This window comes from Paramormyrops kingsleyae, chromosome 17, assembly GCF_048594095.1.
Source record: "Paramormyrops kingsleyae isolate MSU_618 chromosome 17, PKINGS_0.4, whole genome shotgun sequence".
Lineage (NCBI taxonomy): Eukaryota > Metazoa > Chordata > Actinopteri > Osteoglossiformes > Mormyridae > Paramormyrops > Paramormyrops kingsleyae.
The window spans coordinates 10,149,331-10,164,512 of NC_132813.1; the positions used below are offsets into that span (position 1 = coordinate 10,149,331).

At 44.9% G+C, this 15,182-nt stretch overlaps 1 protein-coding gene across 1 annotated transcript; it reads right to left on the bottom strand.

Annotated features, from left to right (window-relative positions):
* Nucleotides 1-1,001: 1,001 nt before the first annotated feature.
* Nucleotides 1,002-14,399, bottom strand: LOC111854970 (zinc finger FYVE domain-containing protein 1). Its single transcript, XM_023833520.2, has 11 exons — nucleotides 14,068-14,399; nucleotides 12,008-12,512; nucleotides 10,955-11,172; nucleotides 10,096-10,202; nucleotides 9,063-9,171; nucleotides 8,627-8,724; nucleotides 6,666-6,783; nucleotides 6,333-6,503; nucleotides 4,477-4,666; nucleotides 3,649-3,747; nucleotides 1,002-2,689 (listed from the first exon to the last, which is right to left on the bottom strand). Exons 1-11 carry the CDS (start codon nucleotides 14,200-14,202, stop codon nucleotides 2,457-2,459), a joined length of 1,983 nt encoding a protein of 660 aa, XP_023689288.1. The 5' UTR covers nucleotides 14,203-14,399; the 3' UTR covers nucleotides 1,002-2,456.
* Nucleotides 14,400-15,182: the final 783 nt, after the last annotated feature.

Below are 15,182 nucleotides of genomic sequence, written 5' to 3' on the forward strand. Positions count from 1 at the left end.
GTTTATTTCTGTAAATTTAAGAAATTTTGAAATTATTTGACTGTGATATGTCAGCAGACATTTAAAACCTTCAACTTAAAATGCAGCTATACAATAATGTATGTTTAACCTTTCTTTGGTAGTACTTAATGTAATTGCAAACTGTGGCTCGGTAGCCAGTTAATGTACCTGGAAAAGCAGTTAACGTTGCTGGGAGCGCAGCCAAGATCAACGGAGATCAGCTGCAGGAAAGAAATGCGTAAAAATGCATTTTGCTGTGTGTGCGCTTCCTTGATTTTAAAACCATCGACATTAATTGTGTCAACGCTGCCGGCAGGGTTTCTGGGGGTAATCTGGCCTGGGAAACCCCCCCACCCCATGCTACAAAACAGCAAATGCAGCAAAGAAACCTCCTCATATGGTTTTAGTGGACAGTGAACCATTAATAACAAACCAAAGTCTTGTCATGTACCTGGTTGTGTTGTACGGTTTCTACATCCCTTTGCATTTCTAAAAAAAAGCCAGCTGATTTACGGCACAAAAGCTGGGTATGTAGAAAAATAACAAAACAGTGTATTTACTAGGAAGACCAACGTCGGGTTTGACTCTTCGACATGATCTCTACCTGGACAGCAATCCTCAGGCAGACCAGCCTGTGGTGGACAGAGGGACCCTCAGAGACCCTCTCAGAGACCCCCGGCGACCACATGCGCCTATGTGCACATTTGGCGTCTCCGGTCTCCCCTGGATTCCCACGGCCGCTCCGCACCACAGCTTATTCACCGCCGTCATTCCTCAGCCTTGTGCTGAGAGCAGCATTAGAGTAACAGAGTGCTGATGCACTCGACTGAGGGCCAGAAGAAATGACAGGGGACCCGGCCTAATAGGGAAAGCAAGAAGCGGTTACAGTCAAGCTGGCCAATTACTGTCAGCCGCTCGTCTCTGGCCTTGTGATGTCACGACGAGCGCATTAGGGATGGCCTCCATGCACAGGGAAACGGGAGAGTAAAGAGCAGAAGACACAGCGTCAATATTATTTATTCGATACTCTTTACAACATGGAAACAATCGATTGTCTAGCCCAGAATAACTACTATATATAATTATTTGGTTTCACATGGATTATGACTATAAAAAAGCCAGCATTTAAATGTCCAGTTACAAAGTAAAGGTCTGACCAGAAAGAACAATCCGTTTTGGTTGTCTGAAGAGCAGTTTTTTGTATTTTTCACCATCCCTAGTTATTTTTCCCTCCCTTCACTTACTCATGATTGTGGGATGCAGCAAGTATTTCCATGATGCCCTCAACTAATTTGTCAGTGGTGCTTTTTCATTAGTGTGTTTTAATGGTCTCTGCATTTGCTATAATGGTGAAAAAAAAGTATTAATTTTCCTTTATTTCACAATCCAAAATTACTAAAATTAGAAAAAAACAAACCATTATGGGAGGTAGAATAGGTTCCACGTATATTGAATATTAAGATGCACCTTTAAATTAAGAAAGTGATTAGTTATATAAAATTTTAATCATGTTAATGATGCACGTCTATAAGGTGCATAGAATTAAGAAATGCAGTGTCTGAACCAATATATGCAACATCAACTGCTATGTCCAGTTGAGAGGACTGCTAAGATATTTTGTAAAACTCTGTACAATGAAATGCAATATTTGCATTTTACCGCAATGGAAGTTTGCTGAAGTGACGACACATCATCCTCCGTGGCTCGTTTGTGCCGAATTCCTGACATCCGCTCAAATTCCTCTCCGAATCTCATGCTTCAAAAGGACGGTTCATGGCATTCGCTCCAAGTGCAACAACAACTCAGAGCACAACCAAAGTGAAGATACCTCCCTTGTGCTGTTACCCGATTAGCGCTATTCTCAAACTTCTAAGGCGTAGTAGCAACAAAGTACCTGCTGCTGCGATAACTGAAGCTTTTGTAATCAGTAGGTTTTCCATGCGACAGCTGCACCTTATCCTCTGATGTTATGAATGACAATTCAGTTCTGGTATCTCTGATGTGATTCAAATAAGTCGTTAACTAAAAGACAAATGCTATGGTTAAATGAAGTCTGCATATATTACAGGATTCAGGTGCTCAGAAGATGATTAAGGGCACTATTGGGACACTCACTGCTGAGAGCATGATTAGTTACGGAGTCTCATATTCAGAAGACTTGGTCCCGCTCCACCTTTGTGTTCGCCTCTGCTAGGGACCTCACTATCCACTGTGTGCAGAACTTATCGAAGAAGCGTTACAATCTGACCTTGGTGCAGCCTTCTGCAGGTGGACGCACTCACTAACTCCAAACTGAGACCTGCCAGGGCTGATCTGGGGCTTTCAGGCCTTCTGAGGCAGCCTACAAGTCATATGGGCCTCCATTACCCATCAAGCAGTGGGGCATAGCCAGGGTTTTAAGGTAGTCTGGGAGACTCTACACAGCAGTGAGGGGCATGCGTGTCCGGGACTGCTCACTATAGGCTGCCTTTGTGTTCGGCGCAGCCGTCGCAGACACGCACCGGGTGGTCCCAGCCCCGCGACGGCACCATGCGGCTCTGGGTGGAGCAGCGGCTGCACACGCCCTGGCCACACGCGCGGCAGTGGTGCTTGGACATCTTGGCTGTGAAGGTGTTCCGGCAGTGGTGGCATTGCAGGATCTCGTGGTCAGGAACCCAGTAGTCAGGCCGGGCTACGCCCTTCACGAACCCTGCAGGGTGTGAAATGGGGTGAGACCTAATGCTGTTCCGGATCTCACCAAGAAAAGAAGCTTGAAATATGTTTATAAAAAATAAGGTAGAGCCAGTCGATGTGGACAGACATTAAGCCTCTCCTAGCATCATGGCTCCACAACAGGATTTTTAGTGTCATTTTATTGTTCTCTCTCACATAAACGAAGGACCAAACATGAGAAGTTCTGGCACCATTTCCAACTGAAGACCCAACCTTCCTGATGTTCTTCTGCCCTTATTTCAAGGTGGAATCTCTGTCAAGAATGTCAAATGGAGTGGAATATGCTCATGCTCAAATAGCACTCCCTGGCGATATCTTCTGCGCAGTGATACGATTGCCGTTTGGAATTTGATACAACAAAATAGTTCCCACATTGAACAGCTCACTACAAAGTCTGTGGATTATCATGAGTAACCATGTCATGATTTCTGGCAAGAGACATTACTGTTCAATGCCATTCAGTCCCATCATATTCAAGAGAAGACTGAGATTTCTACGGCTAATATCTCCAAAACTGGGCAACTCCCAGTAGAAGAACCTAGATGGATAGACAACACCCTAAAAGCCCCCCTAAAACTCTACCTTAGCTTCAAATAATGCACTAAAAAGCTCAATGCCTTCTATATAAGTGACTTGTAAAATACCCTTAGTAAACATAGCCTAACCTCCAAAACCGACACCAGCAGTCTTTTCAGACTACAATACTAAAACCAATTATACTTGCTTAGTTAACATGACTAATATAGAAATTTGTATTTTTATAGTAGACTGTCAAAATTTACTATACGTAGAAGTTGAGTCATACTTGAGACTTAATGCAAAATAACTCCTACCCAGTGTAAAAAAATCCAGATATTCATGGAGCTGTGCTTTTAAAGGTAGTGTGTTAAGGAAATATTTTGGACCCAAAATCCCAAAATGTGACGTCATTCCCACCTAGCGGATAATCCACGGCACAGGTCACCATTTCCAGCGTGGACTGGGCCACCTCTGTCACCTTCCGGGCCATCAGACCCCGTGGGTCCACCGACGTCACTGTGAAAGATATAATCACAGGCCGACCCATCAGAAAAAGCACCTGACCCAAGTACATTTTCCAGAACTGATACGGGCTTCACCTGGCTCTTCAGCCCCCCAGCAGATCAGTGGGGTTGTTGGGATATTTACCTCACCTATGCAACAGTCAGTTACCATTTTACAGGGTAATCGTTCATAATGGGCAGAGATCTGTCCAAAGGGCAAAGATGACAGATCATTATATACTACTGAAGACCAGTATGTACCAACAAGGTGTATGAGCTGCTAAACAAATGCTGTTTACTGTTGTTATTGTTATTAATGCCAACCTGGGGGCTGAAAACACGGGCAGGTTGGGGCCAAGCTTTAGGAGGACTTCAAAACCATGGGTGTTCATCAATATGCGTACTTGACCATTCTTGTGTTCTCATGTACCCGTTTAATGTCATCTTCCATTGCCAGAGACCAGTTCCAATACTCAACAGCAGAAGTACAGAGGACAGTAAAGATCCCCGGGTGTCGTTCTTGCCCTGCCCCAAATATCAAGAATACATCGGTTGCATCCTCGCCAAACGAGACCAATCCCATGATTCATTGCACCCCAAGTTCATTCTTGAGAGGCGAGTTAACAGGACCGGTCTTGCCAAGAGCACAAACACGTTCTTTGTGTTCTTGGTATTGATAAACACCCCGTTTTCCATTAACAAAAACCAGAAAATGAGTATGGACCTTCCCCTTTGCTCCTACCTTGGGTGGTGGTAGGTCCCCCCCCCTGGCGATGGCAGACTTCACAGACCCTCACGGGGGTGCTGCCCCAGCCTTTCTCCGGCACGGGCATGCGGCGGCTGGAGCACGCCTGGCAGAAGCCCTCCCCACACGAGCGGCAGTGGTGCTTCCGCTCGGCCTCATCGAACGGCTTTCTGCAGCTGTGACATTGCTGGGGATTAAAGGCGTAGTGTAAGCTGACGGCCACACGCGCACATGCACACGCACACACATGCTAGTGCTCCCGCCGCACAAAACCACATATAATTACAGACCAGTGCGTGCACACACAAACACTGCTTTACACATCGGGATCCGAAAGAAACACACACCAAATCCCACAACTACATGGCTGCTCCCAAATACACAAGTACTTTTAATCTGCACAATTTATAAAAATAAAATGGCATAAAATGCTGCACCTCCTCCCCTCATGCCCCCACACCCCAGTCATAACGTCAGGAAACGTCCCATCTTTGCAACACTAAAGGTCCAGTGATATCTATTGCACACATACCATCTAATAAGTGTCATTTTAATATTCATTTTATTCATATTCCATAATGATACAGTTTTTCCAAGATTATATTTGTATACCATTATTCATTTTACTCTACATTTACTTGTTTGCATTATGTATATTGGCCTTTTTAATGTACTAACTTGTTTTATACCAAATGTATGTTTGGTCTGCACTCTACATACCTAGGTGCTGTATGCATGAGTATATGCCCCTGGATCGATAAAGCGCATCTAATCTCACCTAAAAAAGATGTAAAATATTAACCCCCATTTGTTTCATTTTTGTATTACTATTGGGGGGGCTATCTACTACTGACATGTATTTCAGAGGCTGGACAATTAAGGTACACCAGTGGCTTCTTTAGATAAAATAAGTAATCCCACTGTTTTACATTTTTCTACCTAGAATCAACTCCCCCCCCCCCCCCCCGAGAGTTACGAAATAGGCCTGCAGTTATCTAGAACATTTTTCTATTTCTCTAGAATTATTCCGATAACTTATTTTTGCATATTTCACATCACTGCCTCGCACTTGTGTGAAATGACGCCAGGCCTTGATTGTCACGCCTCCCCTCTTTCAGTTTTTAATCAATATGCCGCTAAGCGTCGCTATTGCCACACTGTTCAGGAATTCACACTGGAAATGACAAGTTCTGGAATTCTCCCATTTCCCAAAGTGTCCAAGTAACCATTACAGATTATTCAAATCTATGTTTCTATTTGAAACACTTTTTATATTTTAATAGTAACTATTTGTATTTATCCTCAGTAGCTTAAACTTTATTTGTTTTTGTCTGTGAAATTAATATTTCACTGAATTACCAATTCCGATAGTTACCAATTTTCAAATCTGTTCTAAATCAATACAGCAAATACTACGGTTTCCCTCATATATTGCAATGTTCAGCTGAAACTCTTAATAATTGTTTTATTTTAATTTATTTTTTAATAATTCAAATTCAGGTTAAGTACCGACACCTCCCAGGACATTGTGACTATGTTGACTCTTTCTGATTATCAGAATGATAAATTTCTTTGTGTTTCATGTTTGTGCAACAACTGTGAAGTTAGTTAAAAAATATTTAAGACATGATATTAGTATGTGAATGTGCTGGGTTTTCTACACATTGATCATTATTCAACAGTGTAGAAATAATAACAAAATTATGCCGTCATCAGCATAATTTGTAAGCAAAATGTGCATCTTCAATAAGACTAAGAAATGTGATCTTGGAACACAGCCTGGTCAGATATACATTTAGTAGCATATAGAGTCACAAGCAACAGAAAGTAAGAACAGAAGTAGGAAAACTCACAATAATTTCAGCATTAGGTCTCCAGTAGGGCGGCGCCACTTGATCAGTGATCCAGGAGGTGACTGCCTTGGTGGGCCCGGTGCTGTACTCCGACACAGTCTGGATAACGTAGTTCATGCCATCCAGCACCCTCTGTGCTGCATTCTGGTGGTCCGTCAAGAAGGCCTCGTTCTGAACATCAGGAAGAAAGAACAGTGATGTCATATCCTGCCCACGGGGCGGAGGAGTTCACACAATAGACAAATCACTCAGAATCCCAACCAGTGATACACCAGGTGGCGCTGAATATCCAGGCGAGAACCGCGACGGAGGTCGAAGCGAGGAGACGCTCACCCCCAGCCACACGTGCTTGACCTCAGGCCGCACTATGCTGTTCTCTGGGTCCTGGTTACCCATCCAGTACTGACGGCTGCGGTAGATGATCCCACAGCTGGCGCATTCCAACACGTAGCTGAGAGACAGCAAGACAGGCAGCAGCTCTTTTTTAACTTACAGTGTAACATGTATCGGTTTGCATTAATATTAAACAGATCACTGCGTGACATCAACATCAACGTTTCCTCCCACAGATCAAAAAACAAGTAAATAAACATACTGGCATCTGTAAAATGCCCATGGTTTGTGATTGTAGGGGCGCGTGTGTCCGTGTGCCCTGCAACAAACTGGCATCCTGCCCGGGGTGCCCCCCGCCCGGGGTGTCCCCCGCCTGGTGCCCTGTGCTGCCTGGGCCAGGCTCCAGGCTGACTGACTGTGCTGAGCAAGCAGGATCAAAGAGGGATGAATGGATGGATAAACAGGTCACCTTTCTGCTACATTTGGTCTTTTTTAGTTAATTATCATAAAAAATAGATGCACCCATAACACCATATGTAAAGCAATCTCAGCGGATCAAGAGGTTTGGCGTGAGGACAATGTCACGGGGAGTGGGGGGGGGGGATACTAGTGAAGGAAGAAAAGAAAAAATTATTATTATTAATTATTATTATTGTATTATTATTACAGTCTAGTGATGGCATGTTTATGGAGGTAAACAAATGCTTAATTATATGAATTAATATAGCCTGGTTATTTTTACGATTCATAACCATGTTTAGCAGTTGCGAAACTAAGTTCTCAGTAGTCTGTCCATTTCTACTGCTTCACTCAACAACACAACAGCCTAACTGCACTGCGCACAGCCTAACAGTGTATGTGACTCAGCCTAACTGCACTGCACACAGCCTAACAGTGTATGTGACTCAGCCTAACTGCACTGCACACAGTATGTGACTCAGCTGAACTTAGTTGACTTGTTGTGGGGAGTAAGTCTCTCCCGGTGTGTGACCCCCATCACTTATAAAACCCATTAGAATATCAGAGGAAAAAAATAACACAGCACACAGGACAGATAAATATTCATTCATAGTCAGTCTTCTATAATGCTAAAGTAATGGGTGTCGTGTAACTGATATCCCAACTGATATCAATGTAGTGAATAAAAGGAGAGAAGTTCCCCCACCTTTTCAGTAAAAAACACGGTAATCTGTTATGGTTTCACATTCACACTGGAACAGTGTCAGAAAGTTACCGCTAATGTCGACAGGGTACACATTATACGGTAATCTTTACTGTTTTACTCCCATTCCCGTAACGGTAACACAGCGATATATAAGGGTTTCGGGTCGTCACCCCCACCTAACAAAATGCCTGCTCTGTTTACCTAAGCAAGCTCATTTTACTACAGCTTTATAAGAGCGTCTGCTACATGGGGGTGTAATACGGCCTTTTAGTGCCGTCAACCAGTTGAATTTCATAATACATGTATGGGGGTGGGGATCAAAATTTTTTTTTTTGCCGTGGTGGCAAAGATTTTGGCATGGGGGGCCACCATGGAGAAATGTTACCAGCGGAGCCACTGAATTTGTATAGGACACTGCCTTGATCAAAATGTGTTATGTATTTCGTGCTAATAAAGCATTTCTGAACTAAACCACATGATGGAAAGTTTAAAAGGAAAAAAAAAAACACAGAATGGGAAGACAAATATGAAATATGAAAAATATACAACCGAAAAGCAAAAAGCAGAACCAAATGGGACAGGAAGTGTAGCATTTTAGATACTGTGGGGGACAGGGGACATCTGTAGAGATGGACATGTCTGAACGCACAGCTTATAAAAAAATAATTCCTTTATCGTCACTCTGGAGAGCTATTAAAAGAGGATAGGTCAACACGAAGGGTTCAGTGAGATGCCTGCCTAAAACAGGCCTGCTGAGAGCTCAGCTCCGCGTTCACTGGCGATTTGTAGCGCTTACCCCGACCACGCGTACTTGGCCAAGCCGATCCAGGGGCTGTCCGTAGAGGCAGAGGTCTTCGGGATGACAATCACCTCCCTGCCTCCCTCGTAGCACCGCTAAAAAAGGCGAACAAGAGTGTGATCACAGAGTGCCTCGTCCAGAAGCACAGGGGACAGCGAGGAAGCGCCCCCGCACACTAACAGACAATAAAACCTTTTCAGGTTAATGCAGGAGCGCGTAAGCTCTCCTGGGGATATAGATAGCATTCAAAAGGCGCCACAAATATCTGTTTGGATTCCCCTACCAGATGCTCTAGGCCAGTGTAGCACACACAAGTACACCTCTACGCTCACGCAGAGCTGCCAGTGAAATGTCTGGCGAGGACGCGGAGCAGCAGGCCGGACTTGGGCCCTATGACCCCCTAGGAAGGAGTCAGGTCTCTCTGTGCCCCTACCTTGCAGATGAGCACTTTGTTGTTGTACTGGTGGGCGTACTGGCAAAGACCATCGCCACTGTGGGGGATACCGTCCTTCAGATGGTTCATTCCATTCCTACATCGAGTACTGGGGGGGGGGGGGGGGGGGCAAAACAACAATTAGCTAAAATGCTGTTGTGCAAAATAAACAAGACTATAACAGAACTGAAACAGGATTATGTAGCTTTTAATTATTCGGCTAATTAATTAGCATGTAATGCCTTGAACCTTTAGAATACTGCGTTACAATAGCCTGTATTGTATCAGTGGTAAATTTTCCCGTATGTTATCAATACCAAGTATTCCCTCCAAGGCTACACTCTGCAGAACACCATCTGATATTGCCCTAAGAAGATGAACCATATTAGGAAGACCCAGTTCGGAACTGTTACATAATCAGCTGGCATGATTCTAAAGAGTTGCTGACATTTGTCACTTTTTAGAAAAACAATCAAGTAGTTACCAACACCCCCACGGCTGTGCGGTGCGCCTCACTAAATGTGCTCCTGTGCTTTTTAATGGAACTTTTAAAGCTAACCCGCTAACTTGAGGTTAAGTATTAGTTATAATTCTTAGCCTGAACCAACCCACACTTTCAGTAAATCCAGTATCTACCGAATCAGGGGGAGAGCCATCGCTGAATATCTTACAGGTAATCCTTAGGCCTAAGCACATAAGCTGTTGAGGATGCTGCTGTGTGCTTATTACTGTGATATAGAGATGCTGAGTGGAGCAGGAGGAATTCAGTGCTGCGATCTGTAACATGGCATATTGCTCACACGTTTATGAGTACATGCCAATCCAGAAGTACTTCACAGGAAAACAAAGGCAGGCTTTGTAAAATGCTCACCTACGGCATGTTTACCAACAGAGCTACTCATGAAATACGTCACCCCCACCAAATTGAACCGATGGAGAGCCTGCAGCCTTAAGGAATCTCTAATGAACGAGTGCTTGTCGTTGTGTGAATTCAAGACGTCGATTCATGCTACCAGAGACCCTTGCGACTTACCCACAGCTGAGGCACTCGGAGGAGCAGGTGAAATATTCGTCAGGGAAGAACGAGTATATGTTCACTCTGTCGTCCGAGATCTCTCCGCAGAACCTGTCGCTCAAGGCCTGGGAGGGAAAGGATGAGGCAGAGAGCAGAAACATTTCAGGGCCTGTAAACACAGCACCTGCACCGTCTAAGGACCTGAATTATATGCTGACAACCCCATAATGGCTAATCATCAGTTAGCTTTCACTCTTAATATCTCAGTTACGACAGAGTATATTCTAACTAGCAGAAATCAATAGTGTTACAATAATGCATTTTGATCTTTTTAAATGCACAAACATTTATAACCCTCTCTGAGTTCAGCAGCATAAACACGGCTCGGATGTCAGTACACTTCCCATGGCTATAGGCTGAAAAATCTCAATCCCAAAGCCTTAATTTGATTCAAGGGTGCAACATATCTAGTAAAATGATAAAAATATTCCTTGATTTATGCCAAAAAAGTTGCCTTTCTTGTCCGTTTCATGTCAAGTCATCAAGTTAGACTACAGCAGTCAAACCAATCTGTTAGCATCTTAAAGGAACTGCTTTTTTTGAATAATCACCCATCCACTTCCCTAGCACTTGATGATAAAATCTGGTGAGAATGAGACGCACTCTAAATCATTCTTTCGTTAATTTCACTGGATCTATTTTGGGTGTTTAGAGACTGACAAACGAACCGGTGAATAATGTGATGGTAATTAAAGGTTTTCTCCTTAACACTGCCTGCAGCTGTTTACAGTTAGCTGAAGAGTTGCACAACACAACGATGAGGAATTGGCACGGGGAATATGAACACAGGGGTACCCCATAGCGCGGGCACACACACCTGCAGGGCGCTGTACACCACGGCGGGCCGCCGCGGCGATCGGCTGGCAGTGTTCTTCACTTGCTGGCGGACGGTGTTCTGCAGCTGCGAGTAGTCGGTGGGCGGGGCCACGGTCTGGGCGCCCACGTACTGCACCGAGCTGAAGGCGTCCGTGCGCAGGCTCAAGTCGTGAAACCGCTTCTGCAGCAGCATCTCGGCCTCCCCGGGGACACTGCTGTCTGCGAAGCGACAGGGAGACACGCTTACTCTGGTTTCCTAGGCACCCTAGAAAGGGGGGGACATGGTTAGTGGGGTTTCCTCGGCCCCTGGGGGGAGGGGGGGGGGGAACATGGATACCATGGATCCCCAGGCCCCCTGAGGGGGGGGACGATGACACATAGTTACTGTGGTTCCCAAGGCCCCCTAGGAAAGAGGGGAAGGGAGACACAGTTACTACTGGTTGGCCATCTAAGCCGCTGGGGGGTGGGTACAGAAACTATGGCTCCTGATGCCCCCTGGTGGGGGGATACTGTGGTACCCTAGTCACCACTCTCCCATTGTAACTTGTAAGAAATTCCTCATAACCCGACTGACACAGAAGGCTGGGGCTTCTCTGTGACATGGGCAGGACATGGCAGCAAGCCCCATGCCTGCTGTCTCCGAGTGCCACTCGAGTGTCACTCCACTCACCTTAGACGGTAATCACACCCCCCACATGCACCCAAGTGCCTCTGAGGTGTGACAGATTCATTAAATTACCTTTGTAATACGTAGCAATAAACGCTTAATCAAAAAAATCGGCCACATATTTTTTGAGGTATTAAGGGCCAAATGATTACTAATAATAATAATGACAATAATAATAGTTGTAGACAATAATAATGTGCTTTTCAAAATGCTTACAATATGTAAAGGAGAGAGCGAGAGTGCAGCATAGCTAGGTATTAATAAACACAAAAAACAAGCAAACAAATCAAGAAAACAAAGTGTACAAGTTCACAGTAGTAAGCAACGTAAGCACAAGCTGACAGGGTCTGTGACCCTGTCACAGCGTAGTGGGGGCGATTCACGTACTGTGACCCAGCAGCCTGGTGCGGGACGTCTCCTGGAAGACGACGACAGCGGGCCCCAGGCTGGAGAGGGGCACCTCCAGGCCGCAGCGCGTAGACAAGGCACGCAGCTCAGGGGTGAAATGGCGCAGATAGGCCTCGGAGGCACTGCCCAGGAAGTGGAACATGTCGTTGTGCAGCCGCTCGGCCCGCGTGCGGTACACCACCACGTCTGACACGGCCAGCACCTTCAGCAACAGCCGCATGCGCTGGTTCTGGTTGCTGGAGGCTCCCAAGAGACCCTCTGTGTCCAGGGCCACGATGCCCATGGCTGGATCGAAGGCCGCCCACACCCCGACTGTGCAAGAGGTCTGCTGGGCTGACGTCTTGAACACCTCCTCGCCGCCAAACAAGACATGGTTGAGGGTGTGTGACTTCCCGTCGCCGGTGTTGCCGAAGATGGAAAGCACCTTGACCCCGGTGAGCTCGCGGCAGTCCAACTTCCGAAGGAACTCCCCCTCATCGCGAACCTGCAGGTCAATATGGAAAATAGATAACGCTTTGCAGAAGCATTAGGCAGCCAAAGAAAATTATGTTCAAATTATCTACATGTTGGTGTAAATTGGGGAACACACCAAGCAAAAGACTAGCACCAACCAAGACCAAGGAGCGGTCAGCACTCATTGGCAGAAGTTGGCCCCCGTCAATTGTGAAAATTTGCACCGGAACACACCAGCATTCAGCGACTAGCTCAGGCACCAATGGTAAATCGGCCAAAACAGCACCAACGGTGACTAACTGTGTCCGACCTAGAAGCACACACCGACGTGACAGGCAGTCAGCGAGTCTCCCCGCCGCCACAACAGCTTCAGACGCCTGAAAATTGACTTGGTGTGTTCCAGACTAAAAACTATGATATTATGTCTGTCAAACCGTGTTAGCTTAACCATATCAAAACCTCTCATAAAGTCACCCCAGTATTTCCAGCAAGCATCCAACACACCCACGCGTTTTTTTGACTCGACCACTATAACACCTTGTATGGCTAATCAACACCTCATTGATTGTTTAACTAAGTTAATTTTTTTTATTATTCATTTAACAAATACGTGGAATGGCTGAGGTGCCCCGAGGAGAGGTTTGAGAACCGAATCCAAACAAATATAAGTAATTTTTTGGAAGACAATAAATTCTCGTTAGTTTTTATTGTGTTACTTGCAACTGTTACCCAGATAAATAGCTTTAAACATTGAAACTGCTATATATAGTATACAGAATTTTTTTATTTATTTTTTTTTTTCCTCCTCTGAAGGTGCAGGGGGTCCAATCCTCATCGGAGGAATGGATCATCAAACTACATTTCCTTCAAATATTCCTTAATCCTTCAAGTCTCCAAAATACTGTGTAATTATGCACTAAATCTTTTTCAAAAAGGCCACAATAAAGCAAGACAAAAAATCTCGTGTAGTCATCTCGTATAGATTAGCTTTTATTGATCAAGGCGAAATCACCTGACTAATTTTAAATACTAGAATTTATTCCCAAAGCACGTTTAAACTGATAGAAGGCTTATGACACATACATATGTTACTAAAATATAACAAAGAACGGCGACAAGTTCCTTTCCTTAAGATGCGTCCACGCAGTTAGGTGACATTATTCCCATAACGGCAATGTGAAAGCTCAGCCTGAACCTTTAAATACATATCCAGACACTTTGCAAAGCTAACCACACGGTTACTTTATTTTATTCACTATACGAACATGTCTATGGCCACTCTATTGCGAAAAGTAGTTACATTTTTTAAACGTCACTAAACAAAATGCCGAAAGTTATTGCCCGGTTCAGCACGGTAAACTGCGCTGTTAGCCAGCTAGCTAACAAAGCCGCTCACTTCCTCACCGCCAGCCATCAAAACAATCATCTCAGATGAAAATATATGCAGTTATTACAACTTTTAGGCATAAATTCAACACCAGACAGTCAACATGTCCGGGAAGTTTGAGAGTGTCGAGTTAACTAGGTGACCTTCGTATGCTGCACGAAGAACTTGGCAGGTAGTTTAACTTTTGTTTTTGGTTTACCTGCAGATTTTCATGCTCGTCCACCAAAAGGAAACTCCGTCCGCTGCCTTCGCTCTGCCCTCCTCCTTCTTCTTCTCCCTCCTTCGGATCACTAAGGGACACTTCGTCCATCTCTTTCAGCAGCAGGTCCGACATGTTTCACTTCACACCATAGCTGACCGGCAGCCTAAACGAATACCGCCTAAAAGATCACGCTAAGGCCACTGACAAACCCGGGCGACAGCAATAACAACCAGCCAGCACGGTTTCCATGATTATCTCCCATCAACCCTCGCAGCAGGAACAAAACATTAGACATCGCGAAATGTTAACCGCCGTGCACGCGCAGCGCGCTGCGACTCGCGGGGGAGTGGCGCCACCGAGCGGTTGCTGGCGGAATTACACTCTGACGAGGGCAGACAAACTCCGCTTCGTGGAGACGCTGTCCGCACCGGGTACCCTGACAAACTTCTGGCGCATCATTTAGCGATAAATGATCCCCACTATTTTCTTATAGAGGTATTTCACGTAAGTTGTTAACAGTTAAAAAATTTGCAACCATTAATTGTTATTGTTGCATTGGTGGTTCTAGCCCATTTCAACGGGGGGCAGACTGCGGCCGTTTGTTTTGTTAGGGGGGGTCAGATGCATTTGACCTTAATGTCCTGCAAGTATTGCTTACACTGGATTTCCAGGATTAAGGAGCAAAAGACTATTTTGAAAACCAATAAGTTATTTATGCAATGCTTTGCAGTCACATTTTACAGTTTTTACTGATATGTAACTCTCTCTGATTTCTTATTTAGACTGTCTTGCTTCCACAAGCTTGATTATTTTTCCCGTCGTTAACTTCGCGTTTCACCAACTGAAGCGACTCGACCACCCGGCGCAACTGCGTTGAGCCCGTCACGAAAAATTTGCTTACGTTTGTGTTCCGCCTGTTCCCAGCGCAAAACAATTTAGCGCACATATATAAATATAAATAATAATAATAGCAATAATAATAATAATATATATTTTTCAGATCCACGCAGCATGTGAATTTAGGGGGGGGCACAGGGGGAGGGCATGCATGTTGTCACAGGGGTATTGCCCCCCCACCCCCTCCTCACAACTGCCCCTTGTATTGCTGCATA

Coding starts and splice junctions, on each gene's coding strand:
- LOC111854970 (XM_023833520.2), bottom strand. CDS start 14,202: ATGTCGGACCTGCTGCTGAAAGAGATGGACGAAGTGTCCCTTAGTGAT. Junction 12,513..14,067: donor ACGAGCATGAAAATCTGCAG/GTAAACCAAAAA, acceptor ATTGACCTGCAG/GTTCGCGATGAGGGGGAGTT. Junction 3,748..4,476: donor GGGACCTACCACCACCCAAG/GTAGGAGCAAAG, acceptor TATCTTTCACAG/TGACGTCGGTGGACCCACGG.